General features: G+C 63.0%; 4 protein-coding genes across 6 annotated transcripts in view; 3 read left to right on the plus strand and 1 right to left on the minus strand.

Moving 5' to 3' along the window:
* Nucleotides 1-15: 15 nt before the first annotated feature.
* Nucleotides 16-10064, plus strand: PALB2 (partner and localizer of BRCA2). The gene is made up of 13 exons (XM_086473230.1): nt 16-213; nt 297-356; nt 473-554; nt 907-2790; nt 3509-4314; nt 4915-4998; nt 6050-6211; nt 6650-6735; nt 7010-7171; nt 7324-7440; nt 7761-7848; nt 8870-9018; nt 9833-10064. Exons 1-13 carry the CDS (start codon nt 16-18, stop codon nt 10062-10064), a joined length of 4110 nt encoding a protein of 1369 aa, XP_086329356.1.
* Nucleotides 10065-10319: 255 nt separating this feature from the next.
* On the plus strand, nt 10320-13095 carry NDUFAB1 (NADH:ubiquinone oxidoreductase subunit AB1). The gene is made up of 5 exons (XM_086473145.1): nt 10320-10444; nt 10504-10675; nt 10917-11004; nt 12092-12221; nt 12915-13095. Exons 1-4 carry the CDS (start codon nt 10320-10322, stop codon nt 12181-12183), a joined length of 477 nt encoding a protein of 158 aa, XP_086329271.1. The 3' UTR covers nt 12184-12221; nt 12915-13095.
* Nucleotides 13096-13517: 422 nt separating this feature from the next.
* Nucleotides 13518-21030, plus strand: LOC147414466 (uncharacterized). The gene is given in 15 exon segments (XM_086473231.1): nt 13518-13618; nt 13845-13909; nt 14510-14630; nt 14632-14708; nt 15402-15521; nt 15679-17042; nt 17091-17547; nt 17704-17816; nt 17899-17957; nt 18087-18244; nt 18395-18557; nt 18633-18824; nt 19756-19980; nt 20598-20751; nt 20956-21030. Coding segments are annotated over 15 exon segments (3444 nt in total).
* Nucleotides 21031-21060: 30 nt separating this feature from the next.
* Nucleotides 21061-23988, minus strand: part of TNRC6A (trinucleotide repeat containing adaptor 6A) — a 51377-nt gene continuing 48449 nt past the window's right edge. For all 3 annotated transcript variants that reach the window (XM_009955896.2, XM_086473225.1, XM_086473226.1), the window contains one exon: nt 21061-23835. In XM_009955896.2, coding sequence (XP_009954198.2) covers nt 23460-23835 — 376 coding nt within the window. In that variant the 3' untranslated portion in view covers nt 21061-23459. The remainder of the gene's footprint in view (nt 23836-23988) is intronic.

Raw genomic sequence — 23988 nt, forward strand, 5'->3', positions numbered from 1 at the left:
CCGCCAGCGCGGCCTATGGCGGCCCGGTTGCCATGGGCACGCACCGCCCCCCGCGCCGCGCGCTTCCCGCCGGCGGCGGCCACGGAAGGACCGGCGGGCGCCATGGAGGGACCGGCGGGCGCCATGGAAGGACTGGCGGGCGCCATGGAAGGACTGGCGGGCGCGGGGGAGGCGGCGGGCGGAGGAGCCCTCAGCGGCGCCGAGAAGGAGAAGGTGCGGGGCCGGGCGGGACCGAGCGAGGCCCGGGGCGGCGGGCGCGGCGCGGCGGTGCCAGCCCGGTGCGTTGTGTCTTGCAGCTGCGGGAGAAGCTGGCGCTGCTGAGGAGGGAGTACAGCGAGACCGTCAGCCGGCTGCGGGTGAGCGGGCCGGGCCGGGGCCGGCGGCGGCGGCGGGGGGGGCGCTCGGTGCGGCCGGGCGCGGCGGGAGGTGGCGGGGGGCCGGTCCCAGCCCTGCGCCGGTGTTGTCTCCGCAGCGGGCGCGGCGAGCCGAGCGAGCCAGGAGCCACGGCCGGGGCACGGCGGCGGAAGGAGGCCGGCGGGAGCAGAGCCCCGCAGGTAGGAACCGGCAGTGTGCTGCCCCGGGTCCGGGCGGGGGATGGCGGGGGGCGGCCCGGCCCGGCCACCAGCGCCCTGCTGCGCCCGCCGGGCTCCCGGCCCCGCTGTCCCCTCCCTGCGGCTGCTGCCCCGTCCGCTGCCCCCACACCCGCCCGGCCCCGGCAGCGCTGCCGAGCCGTCACCCGCCATAACCTCTCCTCTCCTCCGCACCAGCCTGCGGCGCTCCCTGGTGCCCGCTGTAGGATCCCAGGCGCTTTCGCTCCTAACGAAGTCGCCTAGTCTTGCTGCGTGATGTTCTTCTCGGACGGGACTTTGCTGGGGGTGCTTTACACGTGTGGCATTTTCCCCACAGGTTCCAGAGATGACATATCTCCTGGTGCTGACAAACATGAAACCTTTCAGTTACAGACTAAAACCTGCTCTGATCTTGACACAGAGAAGAAAACATCCCTCGCGTTTAAACATGTTCCCGAATTCTCCGGTAACGAAGGCAGCCTGCCGGACAGCTCACGGGCAGAAAGTGTACCGGCTAGCCAGGAAAACCTGTGCTGGGTTGGACCTGCCCCTGAGGAGAGAAAACCCCGAGCCTCCAGAAGCTTGATGAAGCTGAGGAGGCGGACAAAGGCTCTGGTATTGGAGGAAGGGGAATCGGTGAGTGATGTGCATCTAGTCAACGCCGATGAAACGGGGAAAAGTCAACTCGCCAGCGCAGAGGAACTTCAGTCGCCGGTCTTCAGGCGAAGCAGCCCCTCCAACCCTGAGGAAAGTGCCCAAGGAATGTCCAGCCCAGCGCTTGTGCGGAGACAAGGAAACAGTTCCGCTCCTCCCAACGCAGCGTTAGGAGTCGTCCGAGACACGCCTGGAGCCAGTGCCCCTCCGGGAGCGCCCACGCTGCTCCCGTGGGCGCGGGGGGACAGCAGCCATGGTGGGCAGCCGGGGTCCCCGCGTGCCGTGGCCGCAGCTGGTGACCGTGAGCCTGCACGGCCGCGTGCAGAGAACGGCGACTCTGCTGTGCCTGGCGCCAGCGGTGATGGAGGAGAAGAACCCTCCGGTGTAAAGAAACCGAGGGACGGTGAGAGCTTGTGTGAGGCTCGGGGGGAATCACCTGGGCTTCTGGGTTTGGCCTCAGAAAGTGAAGTACTGCCTGCCGACGGGAACAGCGCTGTAACTAGTGAGAGCAAAAGCCACGCAGGAAATCAAAGTGACTCTACCAGCTTAAACCCCTTTCCTGCAGATCTTGCTCTGGGCAATGCTGAACAACGGTTGGAGAACCAACAGCTCGACGTTCAGCCAGGACTTTCTCATCCAGAAGAGGCGGCAGCTCCTGAAAGCGCCCTGAACTCTTGCACGGTGGTTGAGGGGCTTCTCTTTCCGGTTGAGTACTATGTCAGGACAACTCGCCGTATGGCGAATTGCCAGAGGAAAGTCGACCTTGACGCTGTCATTCTCAGCCAGCTGGGCAGAAGCAAGAGAGGGCAGCGAAGCAGGCGCAAGCAGAAAGCTGCAAATTCAGATCGGCCCTCCCAAGAAAGAGCTGAAAATGATTTGGAGTCAGGGGACGTGCCCTTCCCTTTTCTGGGTGCAGAAAACGATCCAGCAAATTCAGGCAGTCCTCAGAAATCTCTTCCTGCGTCCAGCAGCAGCAGCACTTCACCCAGGTCGATTTCTCAAAGCAGTATCCCTGGCACAAAGGCGGATCAGAGGCGATCACAGAGGAAACAAAAGGGGAGAAGAAAGCCGACCTGCAGACCCGCCGTGCATCAAGTGTCCCAGGAACTGCTCGAGAGCCTGGATCTGATAACCCCGAGGGAAAGCAGGAGTCTGCTGCCAAGTGAGTGTCGGAGTGAAAAGGAAAACTGTGAGGCTGCTCTTGAAAAATCACCTTCAGGTGAGAGAAGGTTGGCTGCTGCTGCTGCAGCGCTTGGGTCTGGAGAGACAGAGCCAGCAGATGCTGATCCTCCTCCCGGCACATGCTGTGAGCCTCTGTTAGGGCAGGTTCAAAACCCGCCTCAGAACAGCGATTCTCTGAACCCGGGGAGGGAAACTCTTGCCGGCCATATGGGATGTCTGGAAGCCCACCTACCTGTGTGCCAGGCCGGTGAAGGCCCGGCGGAGCGCGCTCAGACTCGGCACGTGCGAGGAGCCGGCAGGGCTGAGCAGCTCCCGGCCATCGACGTCCCTCCGCGCCGCTCCCCGCGTTCTTCTGTGCGACAGAGGGCCGGCCGGGTCCCAAAAGGTACCGCAGCAAATGCAGGCGCTCCCTGAAACGGCAGCCTGGGGGCGAGGCGGGGAACGTCCCGGTGAGGGCGTGCGCTGCTGTTCATGCCCTGCCACCTTTTTTTATTCCAGAAAACCTGATAGGGGTTAACTATTGGGGGTTTTTTAAACAGGAGAGGGTTTTTTTAAAAACGTAGATCATTGTGGTGCCCATGTTCCTTGGACAATTCCTGCTTCAGCACAGTGGTGGGGAGAGACCAGCGGGGCGTGGGTGAGGAGCGGGGCTGAGAACTTCTTCAGCTGCCTCTGCTGTTGGAGCAAATGTTGCGCACACCGGACCTGATTTTCCAGCAAATGGGTGTAAATCTGTTCCCCAGCTAAGTCTGCCTGTTGATGAGTGATGGTATTTTTTTAGTGAAACACAAGGAGCAGCATTACAGTCTGAGGGTCTGTCAATATTGTGGAAAGTGTTGGGAGAAAACCAAAGCCAGCAGGCTGGCCAAGCCCTCGGTCAGTCCTGGCAGCCCAGGGCAAGGATGCTGTGGCCGCAGGTCGATGCAGTCGCGGCGTGTAACGTCTTTCAGAAAAGTGCCGCTTCCTGCGTTAGGATGGCCACGGCTTTGGGGGCGGGGAGGGGTCCGAGCGGCGCTCTGGGGGAGAGATTCCGAGCAGGCTGGTTGCTGGTGGTTCTGTGACGTGATGTCCTCTCTTGTGTTCTGGCGTTTGTCGTTGTCTAGATGAGCGCGACAGAGGACGCAGCTGTCCGATGGGCTCCGAGCGTCCTGCTCCTCTCGGCCTCGCTCCTGTGGACCCCGATACTTGCGGCTCGCTCTCCTCCTTCCGCAGTCTCCAGGGGCTGGCCTCCACGCTGGGTGTCCGAGACTTTCACCTGCCAGATGAGGAATTTGGACTGCTGAAACTCGAGAAATTAGGATCTTCCCCCGTGAATGACTTGGAGATTTTTGCTCCTAGTGTGTTAGGAGATGGCGTGGCTTCAGAGGGCGCGCGAGACGCACAGATGAACCCAGAAGAAAGAAGTCTCACAAGTAATTTGATTTCACCTGTCAAAAACGGATCGCCCAAGTCACCTCACGTAGAAAGCCCAGCTTCCAGGAAGGACCTTTCCACCCATGAATTGCTGTTTACTCCCATGGGGACTGTCTTGGCTGGTGCTGCCACTCAGCCCGAGTCTGAGATTTGCTCGTTCCCTGTCGTGGGGGCAACCCCAGCCGTTTTGCCAGCAGGACGCAGTGAGGGCTTCCCCAATTCGCCTTCTGCACACCCCGTGCGAGCAAGCCCCCCTTCCTCCAGAGGAGCCTCTGCCCAGGTCGGGGCTGAGGGGGGACGCGAAGGCTCTGCCGACCCCCTGCGCTTGGGCAGCTGCGGCGCGGGAGCTGCTAGAAAAGAGGAGGAACGAGGTGTGACGTTTCCTTCAGAAGCTGAAGGGGATCCCGACAGCAAATCTGAGGAGGCTGCGACCTTGGAGAAGCGTCAGCAGTCAGAGAGCAACCAGCAGAGATCCTGCAGAGCTGCTCCTGAACAGGTGACGGGCTGGGCTCTTTGCCGGGGTACTAAGCGGTGGGTTTGTGGGCGAATCCCCTCTTCCAGAGTCTCACCCGACTGCAGGGGGAAGACCTCGTGGCGTGCCAGCCCTGCATGCTGTCTTTTAGCTGACTGAGGAAATGTTTGGTTCTTGTCTGTTGCCTCAGGTCTTTTGACCTCCAGAGCAAGTTCTTTAAAACTCTGCTTGATGGAGCCAGAGGTGTCACCGCAGGGTGCGTGTTTGAAATGGGTAGACCAAAAAGTTTCTGGTACCCACGTCGTGTTGGTCTTACCCTAAGGAAAATTTTCAGCTAGGATAAAGGAGATTAAATAACTTGCATGTGGGATGGGTACTGAGAGAACTTGTCTCTGAAGGCTGAGAGATGCCAAGTGGTGGTAAAAGACAATTTTCAGGTGAAACCAGGAGATAACCTGGCTGGGAGATCTTGTTTTGCAAAGACATGCAAGTGCAAAAGACGTGCTCCTACCACAGCTCTCCAGCAACGGCACGCAGAGCGAATTCACGCTCCTGCTTTCTTCTTGCAGGTGCTGAATGTAATTTCAAAGTCGAATTATCCTCTTTCTTTACTTGTTTGTGCAGAAAAAAGATGTAGCGGAACAGTTGACTCCGGAGCTTCTCGATGGCCTGAGAGAAGAGAACTTGGAGCTTGTGTCGAAGCTAAAGGTGGGACGACATTGGGTAATTGTTTCCTGAGCAGTAGCAGCTCTTCAATACCAAGTTTAACAAAAATGCAGTGCAAAGTGCAGAAGGGCTAGCTGAACAAAACAGATTGCTGCCCAGTTCGATCCGTTCTGTCTTCACTCGTGTAAAGCACGCTGAAGGGTCAGACTGCTGCGTGCCTCCTCCTGACTGATGCAGGATCGCAGCGTGTTTCTGAATCATGAATGTCTAAACACCTGCAGATGTCGAAACACACAGCACTGCTGCGTTTGTCTTCAGCCCCGGGTAAAGTGATCTCAGCCCTCGTAGCCCTGTTGCCTGCCCTGGGGCTCCTGAGGCCTCCTGTCGCCGTTTCAGGCCCTGACTAACCCCGTAAGGAGCAGATTTCCTGGGGCACGGCAGCACTGCAGGGACACGTGTTGCCCTTCGCACCCTCCTGGAGCGGAGCCGTGATCGCACGTGCCATGACCTTGTCCTTGCACTGTCCCCTGTCTCGGAGCGAGACGTGGGCAGGCGAGGAGGTGCCATCTGTGGCAGAGCCCGTGGAACGCGCTCGGGGCTGGGTCCCCTCCAGCTTTGCCAAACCCAAGTGCAAAGCTCTGCTCCAGAAGCCAGCCTGGGGGGTCGGTATAACCAGCCCACAAGAGGGCTGAAGCTGGAAACTCCCTTAGGAGGGAGAAGGCCCCTGCTTTGTTCCGTTTGTGCAGCCGGGGCAGCGAGCGCCCGGCCGCAGGCAGGTGGCCCACGGGCTTTGGTGGGGCTGTGCCATGGGGCCCCCGGCCCTGTCCCAGCTCTGGGCTCTGCCGGGTCCCTCTTGTTTCAAACAACAAGTGATTTTTGTGGAGGAGCCACCCTCACTCTGAGGGTGAAGCCCACCAGGTTTGTTTTCCTTGGTGCCCTGCTGCCACTTCACCCGAAATCAAACACCCTAAACGTTAAGTTTTAGCCTCCAATTCTCATCGCACCGAATACCAGACCCTCTTGGGCTGAACCTCCAGGTGAGGTAACCGTGGCTGTCGGAAGAAGACCAAAAGTGCTGCTTTGTTTCGGGCAGGATCCTTCAAGCTCCTGCGCCGTGGACGTGAGCACCGTGTGGTGGGGAGCCGCTGGCCGCAGGGAGCTGCGCGTGGTGACGGCCTGCGAGAGCTCGGTCTCCCTGTGGGAGCCTCTGGCACCCGACCGCTGGGGCAAGGTCCATACTTGGCAGCTCGGAGAGGTACGAACACAGTCCTGATTTCTGGAATTCAGGGCAACCCTCTTGTGTTAGTTCCCAAGACACAAGGAGCTTCCAGCCTTGGGTGCAAGGTAGGTCCTTTGGGTGGCAAAAATTCTTCATGCCATCAGGTGACAGAGAACGATTTGCACTGCTGACGAGGAGGCCAGAGGAGGCCAGCAGCTCGTGTGGGGGTGTGTTACCCGCTGGCGTCTGACCCTCCACGTACCCAACGGGGGCTGCAGCCACTGGCTTACGTTTACGCTCCCTGGAGACACTTTTTGTCTCGTATATCGACAGGGACTGTTAATCTAAGTGTGCTTCTTCAGAGGGATCTGAAAATTAGTCCTGCTCCATATCATTTTACTTGAAACGCTTTAGAAAATGGAAATAAAGTCAAAGGGACGTTGTGGGTGACACTGAATTCTCGTGCTGTCCTAGGTTCCTGTAATACAGATCGTTCCTCTGCCGGACACCTGTAATCTCGTGTGTATAGCGCTGGGAGACTTGGAGATTGGAGAAATAAGGTGGTGTGTTTATTTCTTACTAGCGCTTTGCACCCTGGATTGCTGCAGCTTCCCTCTTGTGTAGTGGTTGAAATGATTTCTTATTAATGTGTCATTTTCTCAGTTGCTTTAACTGTTGGAAAATATGGAAGGGATTGCTAAAAATCAGCTGTAAAGACTTGCTTATTCACCCCTAGAGGTGGCAGACTTTTAAACACCGGCTTATTTTTGTACGCTATGGCATGTTTGAGTTCTGCTTCCTTCAGTCGTCAGGCGTGCTTTTCTCTTAATTTAGGCTCTTGCTTTATTCCTCTGAGAATGACTCATTCAAGCAATCAGTGGTAAAAACTGGAAATATAAAAGCTGTTCTTGGGCTGAAGGACAGGAGGCTGGTCAGCAGCAGCAGGACCGTGCAGGAGCAGCACGTGGAGATGGTGTCGCTGTCGGAGACAGGCCGGTGAGTCTGCTGGGTGCGGGGTGGTTCAGCGTGGCAGGTGGAGGAAAAGTGAGGAATCGTCTCGGGTGTAGAAAAGTGTCGGGTTCCTGTTCTTTCTGGAGCTGGGCCGAGCGCGGAACACGTTGCTCTGACTGCCCTTCCCTGCCGCTCAGGGCCAAGGACGGACAGACGTTGATGCCCCCTGAGGAAACCGTGACAGCTTTTGCCGAAGTAGAAGGAATGAGGGACGCCTTGGTCGGCACCACGGCGGTGAACAGCGTTGCCGTTTGGTCAGTGTTTCCTCTGCGCTCGGACGATGGGGCCGGCCGGTGTCGGCGCGGGCTGGCCAGCCGCGGCCGCCGGTGTGCCTGGGAGGTGGCGGTTGCCAAAGGGCCGGGGGTCTGCGCGCAGCCGGGGATGGGGAATGAACTGAGCTGCTGCGGTTCTGCCGGCGGCACGTTCCTTCTGCCTCTTCCTGCGGGCTCGTGTCTGACTTTGCTTCGGGCGGAACCAGAACCGTGTCCCTCTCGCACAGGGGCGCAACTGTGATCAGAAAACGACCGGCAGAGGATGGAAAAGCACTCAGAATTTGTGTTTTCCCCAACTGCAGGAATCTGACAACAGGCCAGCTCCTGAAGAAGATGCACGTCGGTTATTCCTACCCAGCTTCCATCTGCCACCGAGCGTATTCCGACTCGGTACGTACGGAACAGGACGCGCAGTTTGTACAGGAACCGCACGGGCCAACGCTGGCGGGGACTGAGGGTGAGGGTTTCTAGAGCGGGTTGAGCTCTGTTTCGATACCCTGGAGATAGTTCAAAGGCAGATGGGTTAAGCTGGGAGAACTAAACCCCACGGGCTGCCTTGGATTCGTGGCTTCCTGCAGCGCAGTAACAAAAGGAGCGCGATGCGCCCAGGCGTGTTCCGAAGCGGCAGCTTCTCGCCCGCGGGAAGGAGAAGTTCTGTTGCCCCAGGGCTGGTGCTTGCCGAGACTCCACCGCTTCACAGGTGGGTGGCTGCCGGCGTGGCGATGGCACGCTGCCGCTGTCGGAAGACCGGTGGGAAGGGCTTGTTACGTGCACGTACCCCGGGGGACATCAACTGTTTAAACCCAAGATTCTACTAATGAGTCTTTCCCCCCTGCTTCCACCTGTGCTGTGGTTCCCGATGGATTTTTGTGGTTTATGGAGGATTTGATTGTTTGCAGTGAGCATTGAACCTTTTGGGACAAGAACGTCTTGTCCAATAGAGGTGGCTTGAGTCACCCTCTGTGGGGACTTCCTCGGAATATCTGTCCCAGGGAGCTCCATGCCGGCCTGTGGCTGCGCCGAGAGCCACTGTTCTCAGCTGTGCTGGTTTGCGTGGGATTCTTGTTGAATTTTAAGCTCCCAGGGATCCAAATGAGGCCCAGAAATTTTACTTTAAATGTCACCTCATCCTATGGCAGGTTTGGCAGACAGGAAGGTAAGTGGGCAAACCCGCTGGGTCACCGAGCTGGGTTCTCTGCACTGCGTCAGCCCTTAGCGGGTAGCAGCTGCTCTGGTTCTTATCTCATTGGACAGGAAAAGTAAACCAGTGCTATTTTATTCAGGAAAAATAATGCATCACTGTCCATGGGGCTTTGGTTATGAAGAGAAGCAATTAGTTTTTGGAAAATTCTTTGGGTTTTTTCCTCTCTTGCTGCTGTTTTTAGTGATGTATTTTTCCTCTGTCTATCAGGGGCTTCTGTTTGTTGTTTTAAGCCACCCCCATGCCAAAGAGAGCGAGTCCTGTGGAAACCCCGCGTTCCGCGTGATTGCGTTCAACCCCAAGACAGCCAGGAGCAGGGGGGTGGTGGTCTCCTCCCTCCCACCCGGGCAGGCCGGAAGGCAAGTACCCCGGGGACTGCGCGCTGGCTGCACGGTGGTTTGGGGGGGAACCACCCGGCGAGCGGGGGCACGGTGCTGGTGGGGCTCCACTTGCCGTCTCGCTGGGGACACAGAGGTGCGTCCGTCGCTGCTGTCTGTCCCGCGCAGGGGCCGGGACGGGGCGAGGGTGTGGGCAGTTTCCTGCCCGCTGCCCGCGCCCGGCTGCGCCCTGACCCCCGCGCTCCCTGGCCCGGCTGCGTGCGGGCGCTTTCACCCGTGTCCCCCGCCCCCCGCGGCTGCGGAAATGCTGTCCCTGGGTTCATCAGGATGGGGAACCCTCCACAAGCGAGGCGCCGGGGCCATTGTGCCGTTGGCAGCGCGGCGCCGGGGCTGTGGGCGCTGAGCAGCTCCCTGCAGCCCCGTGACCTCCTCCTTCCCCTGCCTCGCCTCCTGCAGTCAGCCCGCTCGGGCTCGGGCTTGCGCTGGCGGAGGAAACGCGGTGATGGATGCGCACAAACGCTGGCGGGCCGAGGTCCTGGCGGATGGAAGAGCTTTCACTCGTGCGCTGGGGCTGCGGGAGGGTTGTCTGGAGGCCCTTCCTGCCCGGGGGGGCTGGTCACGGCCCGTCACCTGCCGTCCTGCCTCGGCTGGGGTCGGCCTCTGGGTTCTGCTCCTCAAACAGCAGCTACGGGTGGGCCTGGAGCAGCCTGTGCTGGCGGGAGGTGGCCCTGCTCCTGGCAGCCGGCTGGACTGGGTGGTCTGCAAGGTCCCTTCCAGCCCACACCGTTCCGTGATGGTGTTCTCACAACCGTGACCCGTCTGTCCACGTCCGCAGGTACCTGGAGGGCGACGTCAAGGACGCTTCGGCCGCGGCCGTGCTGACATCGGGCGCCATCGCCGTCTGGGACCTGCTCCGGGGACACTGCACCGCCCTGCTGCCCCCGGGCCCGGCGGGGAGCTGGGCGCTGGCCCGCTGGGCCACCACCACCGCCTGCCTGCTGGCCGGGCGGCGGGACGGCACCGTCTGCCTCTACCGGTACCGGCAGCCCCAGCCGGGAGCGGCCTGACGGAGAACCGGGGGGGGGGGGGGCGGTAAGGGGCTGGGGGGCCGGGAAGGGGCTGGGGGGTCTGTGCGTGCCTCGGGCTCCCCGCTGTGCGCGATGCCATTAAACCTGTTGCCTGTGGAACGGCTCCGTGACTCCTGCTGCCGCCGGGACCGGGGGCCGCCCGCCCGCCAGGGGGCGCTGCCGCCGCCGCCGCCCCTCACGGCCCCGCGCGGGGGCTGCCGGGAGCGGCGCGGTGCCCGCTGGGATCAGGTCACCATGGCGGCCCGTGTCCTCTCGGCCTCTGTCCGCCGCCTCCTGCCCCGGCCGCCGCCGCCCGCCAACCCGCGGCCCGCCGCCATCGCCACCCTCTGCCCCCGCCGCCCCCCGGGAGCGGCCCCGCCGCTGCCGCGGCCGCTGGCGCAGGTGAGGCCCGAGGCGGGGCGGGCGGGCGGGCGGGCAGGGGGCGGCGGGCGGCCCGGGGCTGCCCGCTGCTGCCCGGTCTCTTGCAGGTGCCGCGGGCGGCCTGGCCGCCGTGCCGCCGGTTCTCCGAGCTGCCACCCCTGACCTTGGCGGACATCAAGGACCGCGTCCTCTACGTCCTCAAGCTGTACGACAAGATCGACCCGGAGAAGGCGAGTGGGGCCGGGGGGGGTCGGGGGGGGGGGGGGGGGGCCGCCGGCAGCTCCGTGCGCCCCCCGGGCAGCCGCTGTCCACAGGCGGGGCGCGGGTTTGCGGGGGAGGGAGAGGCGGCGCCGGCCCCTCTGGTGGCGGGGAGGAGGGCCAAAGGCTCCGGTTTAACGCGGGGGTTTTGCTCCCGGCTCTGTCGTACCGCAGCGGCTGCAGCCAAACGCCGTTCGGTTTTCCCTCCCCTAGCTGACCGCCGAGTCTCACTTCATGAAGGACCTGGGTCTGGACAGTTTGGACCAAGTGGAGATCATCATGGCTATGGAAGATGAATTTGGTAAATCCGCGCTGGGATTCGTCGCTGCCTTTTTTCGGCTCATCCTTAGGTGCAGCCGTAGTGAAGAGCGTTAGTTCTGTCTGTCCGTAGTCCCCTGGCTGCCCTCTGACGTCACTCGCAGAAGACCGTGCCCGTCCCGGTCAGTCAGGACGGGTGCTGGGGCAGGCAGGAGCAGGCGTCGGTCCATCCGCTGCAGGGCTCAGTCCTACGGGAGCACTGGCGGCTTTTCTCCTGGCGTGTGGCTGGGGAGGGGGCAGTGGGGACAGCGGCGTGTAGCGAGGGCAGCAGTGCCACGTTTAGCGCAGCGGCTGCAGCTCCTGCTTGTGCAAGTGCAGGTGCTCTGGGCTTTTCTTCGCAAGAATTGATTTTCATCCTCAGTACTTGATGCTGCTAGGGGAAAAAAGGTGGTTTTCAGTTATTAGTTTATATTCCAAGGTTTTTTTACTTGGTTTTGGACTTCTTCATGCTTTCACTTAAAGCTCTTGAATCCTGGCGTATGTGCCCAGTCTGTCCTATCAGGCCCTGGATATCCCCGGGGTTTGGTCTCGCTCTCTAAAACCCCAGCAGGTATTTCACTGCCGAGGGGTTGCTGAGGCCGCGTGTTTAATCCACGTCCTGTGAACCCTGGGTGGAGCGTCACTGGGGAGCCACGAGGGCTGGAAAGACAGACGTCACTTTTCTGAGGGGTATTTCTGACAGGCTGCGCCGCCAAGAGCCCCCGAGCTCCTGCCCCGGTTCCGTGGCTGTGCGAGCACCGCAGAGCGGGCTGAACGCCGAGGGGCTTCAGGCCCCAGCTCGCCTGCAGCCACCGAGAACGGCCCCTCCCGTCGCACACCGGCGGCAGGGGGAGCTCTGGGAAGGCGGCGGTGGCTTTATCGAGGCACGAGGGGCACTGGCCGCCTGGCTTGGCCGCCAGCTGCTGTCCCCTCTGCCTTGTCCCCTCTGCCAGAGCGATGTCACACCGGGCCGCTTGCACCGTGAAGCGCTGGCCCCTGCCTGCCTGTCCCCTGCCGAGCTGCGGGCGCCGGAGCCAGCAGGAATTGCTTCCCCTGCCCGGGGCTGAGCACGTGCCTGCGCTTTCTTCCAGGCTTCGAAATTCCTGACGGAGACGCAGAGAAGTTGATGTGCCCGCAGGAGATCGTCGATTACATCGCAGATAAGAAGGATGTGTATGAGTAGAAGCGGTGCTGCGAGGCCGGGTGAGCGGGAGCCCGCAGGTAAGGGCAGCACAGGCCGGGCACCCGTGCAGGGCAGCGCCTGGCGGGGTGACAGTGCCGTAGGGCTGCGAGCGGGGCGGGAGCCGGCAGGTCTGGGGGGAGCGAGCAGGAGGAGGGGGTGTCCGTGGCTCCCTGAGGCATCTGCCGTGGGGCTCGGCCCCCTTCCACCCACCCTGCCCGGGCGTCCCCAGGTCTGTAGCAGGGGGCGAGCTCCCCCCAGTCACGACAGTCCGTGTTTTTGGCGCTGGCGGGGTGGGCACCTCACGGGGGGCACATGACAGCCCAGCTCCCCCCCCTGCCCGTGGCGGCTGTTTCCTCCCCACCAGCCGGAGCCAGGAGCAGGAAAGGAAACGGGCAGGAAAGGGTTCTGGGAGCGACCGCCCCGAGGGGCGCTGGGGCTGCGGGGGAAATGAGCCCTGGCCTCGGGCCAGCCCGGCAGCAGCTCCCTCGTTCCTGTTTGTTCCTGTGCGCCGCTGGCCTCCCCCTGCGCGCCCCCGGGCAGGGCGTCTGTGCCCCTTCGCTGCTCCCCGAGCCGAGGGGAGGCTCAGCGCCGCAAAAGACCCGGGCGCTCCTCACCGGCCTTTTGGCGTTCAGCTCGTCTCGTCTCTGCCTGACCCACTTCTGTGCCTCGGCGTGGCAGTTCTGGGTTGATGAAATATTAAATATCTGGATTTTTATTGGGTTTTTTGACAGGAGGCGACTCCCCCACCAGGACTGGGCTGGTGTCAGCGGCTGTGCCTGTAAGTGCACGCGCTGCTGTGCCGCTGCTGCTTTCGTCGGAAAGTTGTACTTGGCCGTTGTATTTAAAGCTGTCTGAATGTGTTGTCCTCTAAAAACAAGAAAAAAAAAAAAAAGGAATAAATGTGTAAGACCAGGGTGGTGTTGCTGGCTTTTCCCTTTCACACTGTCCCTGGCCCCCAGTGTCAGTGCTCAGCGTGAAGGACGCTGCGGAGGTGAGTGACCGACCTCCTCGGCAGCGCCCCGCTCCACCCCGGGCTGGGACCGGCCATGGGTCTGCCCCACAGCCGGAGGTGGCTGTGGGGCTGGCAGCTCCCCCCGTGTCTCGCCGGCAGCCTCATGCCCTTCCTGCTCCCCACGGGGGTGGAAGCGCGGCAGCACCGGGAGGGCTCGGGCAGAGGCGCGGGGTGCTCTGCCCCTGGCCTCGCCGCTCTTCCCCGTCCCGCTGCCTGCTCCTGCCCGTGACCCGCCTCTGCTGTTGGTGTCCTCAGCGCTGGGAACAACAGCCGAGTTCCGGTGGAAAGGCTTCTGCCTTCCTGATGGAAAATGAACGGGGGGATGACTTTCCTGCCGCTGGAAAGCGGAACCACGGGGCTGGGGCTGGAAGCCCGGCTAATCTCGGTGCGGGAGGCTCGCTTGAAATCTCTCCCGAGACGGAAGCAAGTTATTTCTGGACACGACACAGTTTTTCCTCTGAGCCAAAAAACACTTTCCTATGTCAGAGGCACCGCAGGGCTGTGAGCCAAGAAAGGGTCCCTGGGTACCGCATTCCCCCGGCATCGGGGTGGCGGAGGGTGGGGAATAGCCCCGGGTCTGCTGGTGCGGCACAGGGTGCCTGGGCCCAGCGTGGGGGTTCTGGGGGCTTCTGCTTTTAACACCGCGCAGGGCCGAGGGCCTGGGCACCCCCTGCCTTGGGGGCCCGGGTTTCGCCCTCGCCCCGTGGGAGGCCGGTGCCTCTGGAAGCGCCTTAGTCGCTCCCTCGCCCCGACGGCTGCTGGCGCGGGGTCTGAGCAGGCTGGGGGGGGGGGGGGGGGCAGCAACTGGGGGGGGACACAGCTTGGCCACCGCCTCCGTGGGGTTCTCCCGGTGCTGGCTTGCAGGCAGCAGTGACGGTGGCCGCAGAACCGGCCCGGCCGTGCCGGTGCGGCCCCGGGTGATCCGGTAACGGAGCCAGACGCCACCTGAGGCGCCCCCGAGGAGCCGCTGCCCGCAGCCGTCCCCGAGGCCGAGCCGCGGGGGGGGCCCTGGGGACAACCGGGGGGGGGGGGGCCGCGCAGACCCCTGGTAGTTCCCAACGGCGGCGCTTCTGGAATAACCCCGGTTGTCAGCGCGGGGCAGGCGGACGGCGGGGGCCATCCCCGGAGCTCGCCCCGGGCACCCGCACGGCCTCGCAGTCCGCGGCGGGGCCCTGCGGGGGTCCCGGCCCCGCAGTCCGTCCCGGGGGGGGGGGTCCCGCAGCCCCCGCTCAGCCCTGCCGCGGACGAGCCCCGCGTCTGCCGAGCCCCGTCCCGCCCCCCCCGGGGCTCCCCCGAGTCCCCGCACACGCTGAGGGGCGGGGGTGGAGCGGCGGCGCCGGTGCCGGTGGGGCGGGACCGTGGCCGGGGGCTGCGGCTCCCCGGCGCCTCCGCCCCGCCGCAGCGGGGACGGGCGGGGGCTTCCTGCCTCGGCAGCGCCGCCGCGCCATGGAGCGGCCCCGGCTCCCGCCGCTCCCGCCGCTCCCGCGGCTCCCGCCGCTCCTGGCGGCCGCAGGTGAGCGCCGGTGCCGCCGCTGCTCCCCCTCGGCGGGGGGCGCCGTGCTCGGGGGGGCGGGGCCGGTGCAGCCCGGCGGGCTCGGGGGGGGCCGCGGCGGTGGCGGGGCCGGGGCCGGTACCGGGCGGGTATGGGCCGCCTCCCCCCAGCCCGCCGGTTGCCCTGGGGAGGGACGTGGGGGCTGCTCGGGTGCCACCGGGACCCCCCCTGGGGCGGGCTCGGCCGCGGTGTCCGCTGGCGGGAGCGGCGGTCGTTGTGCGTCGAGGGCAGCGGGAGCCCCAGCGAGGGGCCGAGGGGGTCGCGGGGACCCCCCGGCCCCAGCGAGGCGGCTGAGCCGCCGCAGCGGGGACCCAGCGTCCGTCCCGGGGCACCGGCCTGGCGCTGGCGCAGTGTCTGCCCGGGGGACGCGGTGGTGCCAGCGGTGGCACATGGCGCCTGTGCTGGGGGGTGGGTGGGTTCAGGGCAGCACATGGCAGAGCGTGGCCGGGTGTGGCGGGATCCGGCTTCGTCTGCCGAGAGCGAGGCAGGGGGTTTCCAGCGGGTTTGGGTCATCCCGAGCATCTCCTTCGGCCCGGCTGCCCGCGGGTCGGAGCGGAGCCCCCCTGCCTGCACCAGCAGCTCCCGGTGCTGACGCCCAGCGCCGGTGTGCGGTGCTCGCCCCGGTGCGCGCTGCTCTCGTCCCTCTCTCCCCAGTGATCGTGGAGTGCTGCGCACAGCTCTGCTCCGGCCTCGGCGGTGGGACCGGCTCCACGCTGGGCACCGCCGTCCCCTGCGCCCACCTGGGGACCGCGGCGGGGGAGCGCTGCCGCACAGGTACCACTGGGATGGGCACTGTCCCGCTCGCGGCCCTTCGTCCGTGGCACCGCATGCCGGCCACGTGCGTCAGTGCCGCGCTGGGGCCCGGCGTGCCGAGCTGTTGGCCGTGGGTCAGCCCTGCTCGACGCCCCCCGGCTTCTGCCTCTGCCCATAGATCCGGAGAGAGGAGCTGGCATGGGGCAGGCGCCGACGCCGGAGGCCGTGGGGCCACTGTGGACAGAAGCTGAGCTGCCACCCTTCCCCGGGACCCCCGCCGGGACTGCCGAGCCTCCCAGCGCCCAGGGGAGCCCCGGAGGGCCCCGTGCAGGCGCGGAGGGGACAGGGCCGGTGGTACAGGATGGAGCGGCCACGGGGCACCTGGGGGTCCTGCTCTCTGCGGGCCCCACCGAGCAGGGGGCTGCAGGCAGCAGGCGGCTGTCTCCTGCCCCAGCGCCTGCAGAGCCGGACACAGCCCTGACCCCCGGGCCGACCCCCGGGACTGAACCTGTAGGAAACGTGACGGCAGAAGGTGCCAAGACCCTGCAGGGGACCCCCTCGCGTTCACCATCCTCCACCACGATACCCGACTCTGCTGGGGGGCAGTGGGGGTCCCCCAGCACCCTGCCGGGATGGAGCCCCATGGGGACAGGGCTTGTGCAGAGGCAGGGGGGCTCACACAGCCCCTCGTCCCCGGAGCCGTGGGCTGGGGAGGGCCCGAGTGCCACCGTCCCACTGGGTGCCAGCAGCCCAGGGACCCGCCTGAGCATCGCGTCAGCCACAGGCAGCCCTGCACCAGGGACGGTGGGGACATCGCCCTTTGGGGGGGGGCTGCAGAGGCTGCTGAGCCCCACGGGGACACTGCGGAGGACGTGGCAGGGGCCATCAGGAGGATGGGGCTCTGACTCCCATCCGTGGCACAGGGAGGACATGGCCTGGCGGGATCCCCGCTCTGCCCCTCGCCCCTCTCCACTGTCCCTGGGGGCTCGTGGCCATGGGGGCCTCGTGGCCAGCACAGCCCAGCCGGCCACGGGGATGGGCCCAACCTCACAGCCTAGTGGGGAGGGGTCAGGTCTGCCTGTCCCCACTGCCATGGCCAGCACCCCAGGGGTGACATCCCCTGGCCTGAGGGGAACCCTGAATCCAACCGCAGGGGTGCTGGGGCCACACGACACAGAGGGTCCCCCTGAGCACAGCCATGCCCCCCTGGACCAGTCCTGGCACCTGCCAGCTGTGAGAGGGCAGCCCCCCACCTCGGTGGCCCCTGGCGGCACCACCGCGGCACAGAGCAAGGTGCCCCACACCAGCCCAGGGCCCCCCCGCGTCCCCCCGTCCCAACAGCCTGTCCCAGCCGGCGTCTCTGCAGCGCCCACGTCACCGACCCTGCCGCCCACCCTGGGGTCCAGCCGGGGTGTCCTGAGGCTCAGCCCCACTGCGGGCACCCCCCTGGCAGGCCTGTCCCTGGGGCACCAGCTGCACCATGCTGGCTCGGCGGGGAATCCTGCTGAGAGCCCCCAAATCCTGGGAGGGACCCCGGTGGGGGTGGGCGATGCCGAACGCTGGGCAGTGACTGCTCTGCCGAGCTGGCAGCCGGGTGGCCCGGCCCCCCCCTCAGACCCTGGGCCCCCCCGGCAGCCGGCTCCATCCCAGCCTGCATCTTCCCTGGGGCCGACCACTGCCACCGCTGTCACCGTCACCACCGCAGCTGCCACCGCCAGCCCGGCACTGCTCGGGGACGTGGGGACGGTCACGCCAGAGCCTGGTGCTGCTGTGTTGCAGAGGGATGTGGTGGGGCTGCCGCAGGGGCCCCCAACTCATCTGCCCACCATGATGCCAGGGCCCACCCAGCAGCCCCCCGATCCCCCTGGGACCCTGGACCATCGTGGGGGCCCCGTGCACCCCCCAGATTCTGGGGACACAGCCCTGGTCCAGCCATCGAGCAGCCCCGGAGGGTGGCTGGATGCTGATGCCCCCCGAGCGACGCCGGCCGCAGCAGGCAGGGCTCCCCGGGTGTTCATCGTGGAGGATCAGCCGCCCCTCCTGAGAGGTGGGTCTGGGGCGGGGTGGGACCCTCTGCCGGGGCACGGCAGGAGGAGGAGAGACCCCAGGAGCCATCAGCATGGCGGGGGGGTCAGTGGTGGTGGCCCCCTGGGGTGGGCAGTGCAGGTCCACGTCGTGCTGATCCCCCTCTCTCCTCCTGCAGCATCCCTCCTCCGCATCCCCTGCGAGCTGGTGCTGGACATGGGGTTCATCCCCGCCCTGCGGGACCCCGAGTCCCAGGAGCACCGGGGTCTCCTGCGCAGCTTCAACCGGACGGTGAGCGGGGGCCGGGGCTGGCCGGGGCGGGGGCTGCAGCTGGGGCCCATCCTGCATCGTGCTCAGCTTCTGCCCGGCACAGGTCGCGCCTCTCTTCATGTCGGTGCCCGGGTTCCTGCGGCTGGAGGTGACGGGGATCAGGTGGGTGCTCCCCGGCATGGGGGGGACACGGGGAGCGTCACGTGCTGCGGGGCCACGGCGGTGCCAGGCCACAGGGCTGGACACGGGGGTCTGAGCCACCCCTGGCCTCGCCGTGGGGTGTCCCCGCAGGGAGGGCAGCGTGGTGCTGGACTACGACGCGCTGTTTGCGGCGGAGCGGGTGCAGGTGCTGGGGCTGGGAGCGCTCCTCGACGCCGTGCTGGGCTCTGGGGGTCCCCGGCCGGGGCTGGCGGTGGGTGCTGCCCCTGTCCTGCGCAACGTGGCTCTGGGTGAGTGCGGGGCGTGCGCGGGGCAGCGCGGTCACCGGGCCCTCCTGCCGCCGCCGGGGTCAGGGCTGGTCGCAGGGTGGGCCCACGCGTGGCCCCGGCTCTCTGCTCGGTGGGGAAGGGGGTGGCACAGCCGGACCCCCGTCTCTGCAGAGCGGGCGCTGGACCCCTGCGCCGTGCTCTTCACCTGCCGGACCGGCTTCGCCTGCGTGGCCGGGGCGGACGGGAATGCCACCTGCACCTCCCTGTGCCACCGCGACTACTGCAAGAACCACGGCATCTGCACCCACGCCCGGGACCGCGAGCCCCTCTGCCAGTGAGTGCCCGGGACCAGCCCTGGGGTGGCGGGTGCTGTCCCCCCCGGCGGCTGATGGCCCCCCCCTTGCCGCAGGTGCCCCGTCGGCAGCGATTTCTGGTTCATGGGGCTGCGCTGCGACTACCGGGTGACGCAGCAGAGCCTGCTGGGCATGGCCGCGGGGGTCCTGCTCAGCATTGTCCTCCTGGGCGCCGTCGTCGCCGCCGTCGCCATCCGTCGCTTCAAGGCGCTGCTGCTGGAGGCCAGGGCTGACCAGACCCGCAGCAGGTGGGGTGCGCGGGGCCGGTGGGGGGGGGCAGTCCCCGGGGCTGGGGTGCAGGGTGGCCCTGGAGGGAGGAGGGGTGCTCCTGCTGCGGGGCTGCTGCCCCTGCCCCTCCCTGGGGGTGCTGAGGGTCGCCGGGCAGCAGCTCGGGCCCCATCCGGGGTCAGGGGGGCAGGGTTGGGCTCGGGCTGAGCTCTGCCAAGAAAAACACTCTGCGGCAGCTGATAGCGGCGGGCGGGAGGTGTCGGGGCGGGGGGGGGAGCACGTGCAGGGCCCGGGAGCGGCTGGTCCCAGCACCCCGCGGAGCCACGGCGGTGCCCCCCCGGCTGGGCGCGGGGGTCCGTGGGCGTGTGGCCGTGCCAGCGGTCCCCGGGGGATGCTCGCAGCCCCACGGCGAGTGGGCAGGGGAGGCCTGCTGGAGGCTGGACGGGGCCGCAGTTGCACCAAAGTGCTGGGGGCTGTGGTGGAGACACGTGAGATGTGGTGAATGGCACCCCAATAACGGGGGCCAAGGGCCCCCCGTGGGGACCAGGAGGGCCCATGCGCCCCACGGTGTCCTGGCTGCCCGGGCCGGGCTCACCCGGCGGGGCCGCGGGTGGGGAGCGGGGCTCCGGCACGGCCCCCCCAGCACCGCTCGGCTGGGAGCAGGGGGGTGTCCGTGCTGTCCTGGCCCCGCTGCCCTCCCGGACAGGGTGTCGTCATGCGGCCGCAGGGGATTGTTCGGAGGAAACCACCCCAGCAGCTGCGGGGCTGCGGCCAGATGTTGTTGGGTGTCACGGGCTCTGCCCCCACCCAGGGCGTGGGGCTGGACCCTGTCCCGGTGCCGTGAAATTCGGGTGGAAACCTGCCATCTGCGCTTGCAGCGCAGTCACTGGGGTCGTGCGTGTGCCCGTGCCCGCCCCCGGGGTGCCGCAGCCGCCCTGCCTTGCCCCGCAGCTACCGGCGGTTCTGCCGTCTGGACGACGTCTCGGCCCAGTACTGGTCCCGCTCCTGGCTGCCCTCGGCCAGCTCGCTGGACAACCCGGCCTTCAGCAACTCGGAGGAGCTGCTCCACTTGCAGATCCTGGACAACGGCTGCTGCAGCTGCCGGGAGGACTCGGGCATCACCGACAGCACCGCGCAGTGCCCCGTGCCGCCCGCCCGCCCGCCGTGCCGGCCCAGGTAAAGGGCGGTTTGCCGAGCCCTCCAGCAAGGTCTTGTCCTTCATTTGCTCAGTAGGCAGTGGTGAAGCAGAGAAGTGGGGCGTTTTGGGGCACCGCAGCCTGCCCTGGCACCTCCGCTTTGCAGCCAATGCCCGGCCACCCTGTGCCGGTCAACAGCACCGGGGAGCTTTGACACCGCAGCATCCTTCGGTGTCCAAGGAGAAATAAGTGGTTTCTTTCCCCCCTGCCACGTAAGGAGCCTTGTGTGATGCAGACAGGAGAAGGGGTCACGTCTGCAGGAAACAGCGTGGCTGCGTGTGCGTATGAGAAAGCCTTATAATCAGCTTCCAGGGGTGTAAATGGAAAAAGGGCCGGGGAAGTTTCCAGTTTCACGAGCAAAGGGCACCACAGCCGGGGACACCCCACCCAGCAGCCCTGGGGCCGGGAGCTCAGCCACAGCTCGGGAGCGACTCCCGTGCTGGAGCTCGGCCGCAGCCCGGGGCGCACAGCGCCCGCCGGAGCAAAGCACCGGAGCAGGATCCTGCTCCTGCGCTCCCCAGGCTCCCCGGCGGCAGCAGCAGCACCTCGCCTTCCACCCCCTCCTCCCCCTTAATTCCCAATGACTTTCCTCCCCAGTTTCCACTACGACTGGGACACCAGCTCGAGCAGCGTGAACGACCCCATGGTGGACTCGGGAAAGGCCAGCGACATCTCGGTGTCGAGCTGGCCCCTGGAGCCCATCCAGTGGACGCCCTTTCCCCCGCTCCAGCAGCTCTCCAGGCAGCGCCCGGTGAGCAGAGCGGGCCCTGGCAGCGCCGCCGGGGTTGGGCTGGGGGCGGTGGGAGCGCCGAAGGGGCCGTGCCCGCTGCCGGGCAGGGCTGGGCAGGGGGGGCGTGGAGGGGCCCCGGGCAGCGGCGGAGCCTGCGAGGGAAGCGCCGGAGCCCTGGGCCCCTCGGCGGGCGGGGAGCAGCGGGCGAAGGGGCTCTCTCCACAGCGCCGCGCCGGGCGGCCGCACTCGTGCTGCGAGGGGACGGAGCTGGTCAGCCTGGAGAGGAGCTGGACGGCCTGAAGGCCACAGAGCGAGACGCAGGCGAGGAGGTTCAGCTTTTAAAACCAACCACATTTTATTTCCACGTAACAAGCTCAGTGAAGGAATTTCAAACACTTTGACGATACAATCAAGGCAGGTGCGATGTCAGTTCCACTCGAGGCAGAGTCCCGGACGGTTCTCTGCCCGCGTTTTCACCACTGCTTCGGACCAGACTGGGGAAGCCAGCTTTGGCTTGGGACAGCGTGTTTCACCGTCAGTCGTTACAGAGAAGGGTCTAGGAACACACAATGCTGGCATCCAACAGAGTCAATGACTTACATCCGGCCATTTGAGAATAAAGTCTAACAGGTTTGTGAAGTCACGTCATCCTATGTACACGGACGGGCTGCCCTAGAGCCCCTTCAGAACAAGCTAAGCCACTGTGAAAAGTGAAATACAAATTAAGCGCTGCTGCATTGTTCATCATGATTAATGTAAATGAGGTATAAATTTAAACACCAGTACGTCTGAAGCATTAAAGTTTATTTTCCAAAATGCTCTCCTTATTCGCAAGTGTCCTCTAGAGCATCTAGCTGGGCACAAATGGTGGGGTCGTTTGAAAATGGGGCATCTGAAGTCTACCGAGGATGAGGGCAACGGGATCCCAAAGGTGCTCGAATAGAAAAGGAAAAAGCAAGCTGCAGTTTTCTACACTTATATTCTCATCTCATAGTGGGCACGTCGAGGGAGATTTTTGCTAGAATAAAATGCAGATCTGTTCATAAAAAAATCAGTTTGCTAAAAGAAAAATCAAACTATGGGAATACAGAGCTATCATATCGTCCGATACTCTCATTGTATAGAAAACAGCCTACAAATAAAGTCACAAAAAATAGACAGTTATATGCTGAGCAGCCAAAAACATCATGATTTATTAATATCTGGAGAAACTTCATAATTCAAACACAACCAAACTGTACATTTTACAATCACATTCTATTTGTAAACAGTTAAAAGCCACTGACTTCTTTTGCATCTTCGGACACAAACAGTTAGAATCAAGGCAATGAAATGATGGCGATTTCTGCACTGTTAAAATTTTTACCCTTGCCTAGTCTTTAATTCATCGACCAAACAAGCTTTATATAATACCTTTTGTGGCAAAAAGATGTAACTCGTTACTTTTGCAAGAAAGTATCTGCGAGAACTTTTTAAACATTTAAAACTTTTATACAACAAACAATTCTGTAAGCCCAAGACCTTGGTTACAGTATGCATAGTTACTCAGTTCGGCTTTAAGGTACGACAGTTAAACGTTAACACAGTCACAAGAGCAGAAACGGAGCCACTCGATGGGATTACAAAAAAATCGTATAACTACGGATTATCAGCAAACCACCACCACTCACTAATAAAAAGACAGCGTCAGAAAGCGGTATGTCCAACTCCAGCTTGAAGCGTTTTTTTTTTGGCAGAGAAAAGTCTTACAGAGCAATAAGTATTATCAGTGCTAAAAGTTGAGTTTTTTTTTTCCTATAAGAAACTACAAGGAGTTTTTACTGGGGAACTGGTTTTCCTGAGAGCCATGCTCTTTGATTTAGGATACAGGAATAGAAAACAAAAGGACATGGCCAAACACTGTTCGTTATTCCCAGAGATAGAAAGCATCTTTTTCATTCTCAATTTTTTTTTTTTGTCTTTTTAAAAATTTTTAAAATGATGGAAGAGTAAACATTTTTCTCAAAAAACAAAAAAAATATTCTGTAAACAAGAAGGTCCCAACACGGGCACCCCCAAAACAAAATTGAAAGCCTATTGAAAGTGCAGGACCCCCCTGGCTTGCAGGCTGGGTTGCAAGTCACAGCTGTGGCCACAGTTTTTTAAACTGTAGAGCTAAATTCTTTAGTTTTATACATGAAAAACTGGTGCAATACTTTCATTCATAATCCTAAGTCAGTATCCTAACTCGATCTTTAAACGCCACAATACCACGATAAGGTAGGCATACATCAAGGCATAGTAGAGAGCGCACACGGTTTGTTAAGAACATCCTTGAGTAAACATTTACACGTGAACTGCTGCCTCCCCGATATTGCCGATTAGACAGAGAGAACACCATTCAGTGCAAAGTTAAAAAAGCTCATACTCCAACATTATCAGCAAAATGCAAAAAAAAAAAATGGAATTCAAAGAATAAACATGATGAATATACACAAATGAGCTCATTCCAAGCAGTTTTATATGGATAGCACTATCTGGAAGTGTAAATATATACTTTTTCACATTATAATATTGGCCTGCATGATTCAAGTATTCAAACTGATATGTTTTGGGCTAAAACAAAGTGGAAAATGTGCAGAAAGTAACTGTTTCCACAGGTGACCCCCTCGCTGTAGGTGAAAAGTCCAAATTAGTGCTGCTTTGTTACATCTTGAGGTCACAGTTTATTAGTTGAAAAAAGTAAAAGGTTACATGGACTCTCCACCTCCACCCAGGTGGTCAACAGAAAGGAAAGCGTTGATGGGGGATGGGCTGCTAATTCCCCTGGTGTCATTGCTGCTCGGGGTGCCCCACAGGCTCGTGGAATAGTTGGGGCTCCCCCAAAGTGAAGTGCCATGAAGGTCTCCACTGCTAGTTCCCGACAGCCCAGCACCATTCCAGTGATTTAGATCATTACGGTTTGAGAACGAATGGGAACCGTCAATGGATCCGAGTCGGTTCTGGCTGGATCCCAGAGATTGCCAGCCAGGAGACGGAGTCAGAGACTGGCCTTGTGCAAAGAAGCGACTAATCTCCTCTTCACTGGCAAACTCAGCGAGAATAGTAGTGTTCCCTAATACACACCTGCGGGGGACGAGAAGAGCACGTTTTACACGGGGGCCGCGCCGCCGCCGTGCCGCTGACCGCTCCGGCCCCCTGCCGTAAGCCCCTCGGGGCCGCGCTGGCACCGAGCACCCCGGCACCCGCGAGGCAACTCAAACCCAGCGGAACACTGTC

This window comes from Leptosomus discolor, chromosome 14 (genome assembly GCF_034619465.1).
Source record: "Leptosomus discolor isolate bLepDis1 chromosome 14, bLepDis1.hap2, whole genome shotgun sequence".
Lineage (NCBI taxonomy): Eukaryota > Metazoa > Chordata > Aves > Leptosomiformes > Leptosomidae > Leptosomus > Leptosomus discolor.

Excerpts from the sequence above, each read along its gene's own strand:
- PALB2 (XM_086473230.1), top strand. The coding sequence starts at position 16 with ATGGCGGCCCGGTTGCCATGGGCACGCACCGCCCCCCGCGCCGCGCGC. Across the intron at positions 6,212-6,649 it reads ATACTTGGCAGCTCGGAGAG|GTTCCTGTAATACAGATCGT; the intron begins GTACGAACACAG and ends GTGCTGTCCTAG. Across the intron at positions 7,172-7,323 it reads TCGCTGTCGGAGACAGGCCG|GGCCAAGGACGGACAGACGT; the intron begins GTGAGTCTGCTG and ends CCTGCCGCTCAG.
- NDUFAB1 (XM_086473145.1), top strand. The coding sequence starts at position 10,320 with ATGGCGGCCCGTGTCCTCTCGGCCTCTGTCCGCCGCCTCCTGCCCCGG. Across the intron at positions 10,445-10,503 it reads CCCCCGGGAGCGGCCCCGCC|GGGGCGGCGGGCGGCCCGGG; the intron begins GCTGCCGCGGCC and ends GCGGGCGGGCAG. Across the intron at positions 11,005-12,091 it reads GGCTATGGAAGATGAATTTG|GCTTCGAAATTCCTGACGGA; the intron begins GTAAATCCGCGC and ends GCTTTCTTCCAG.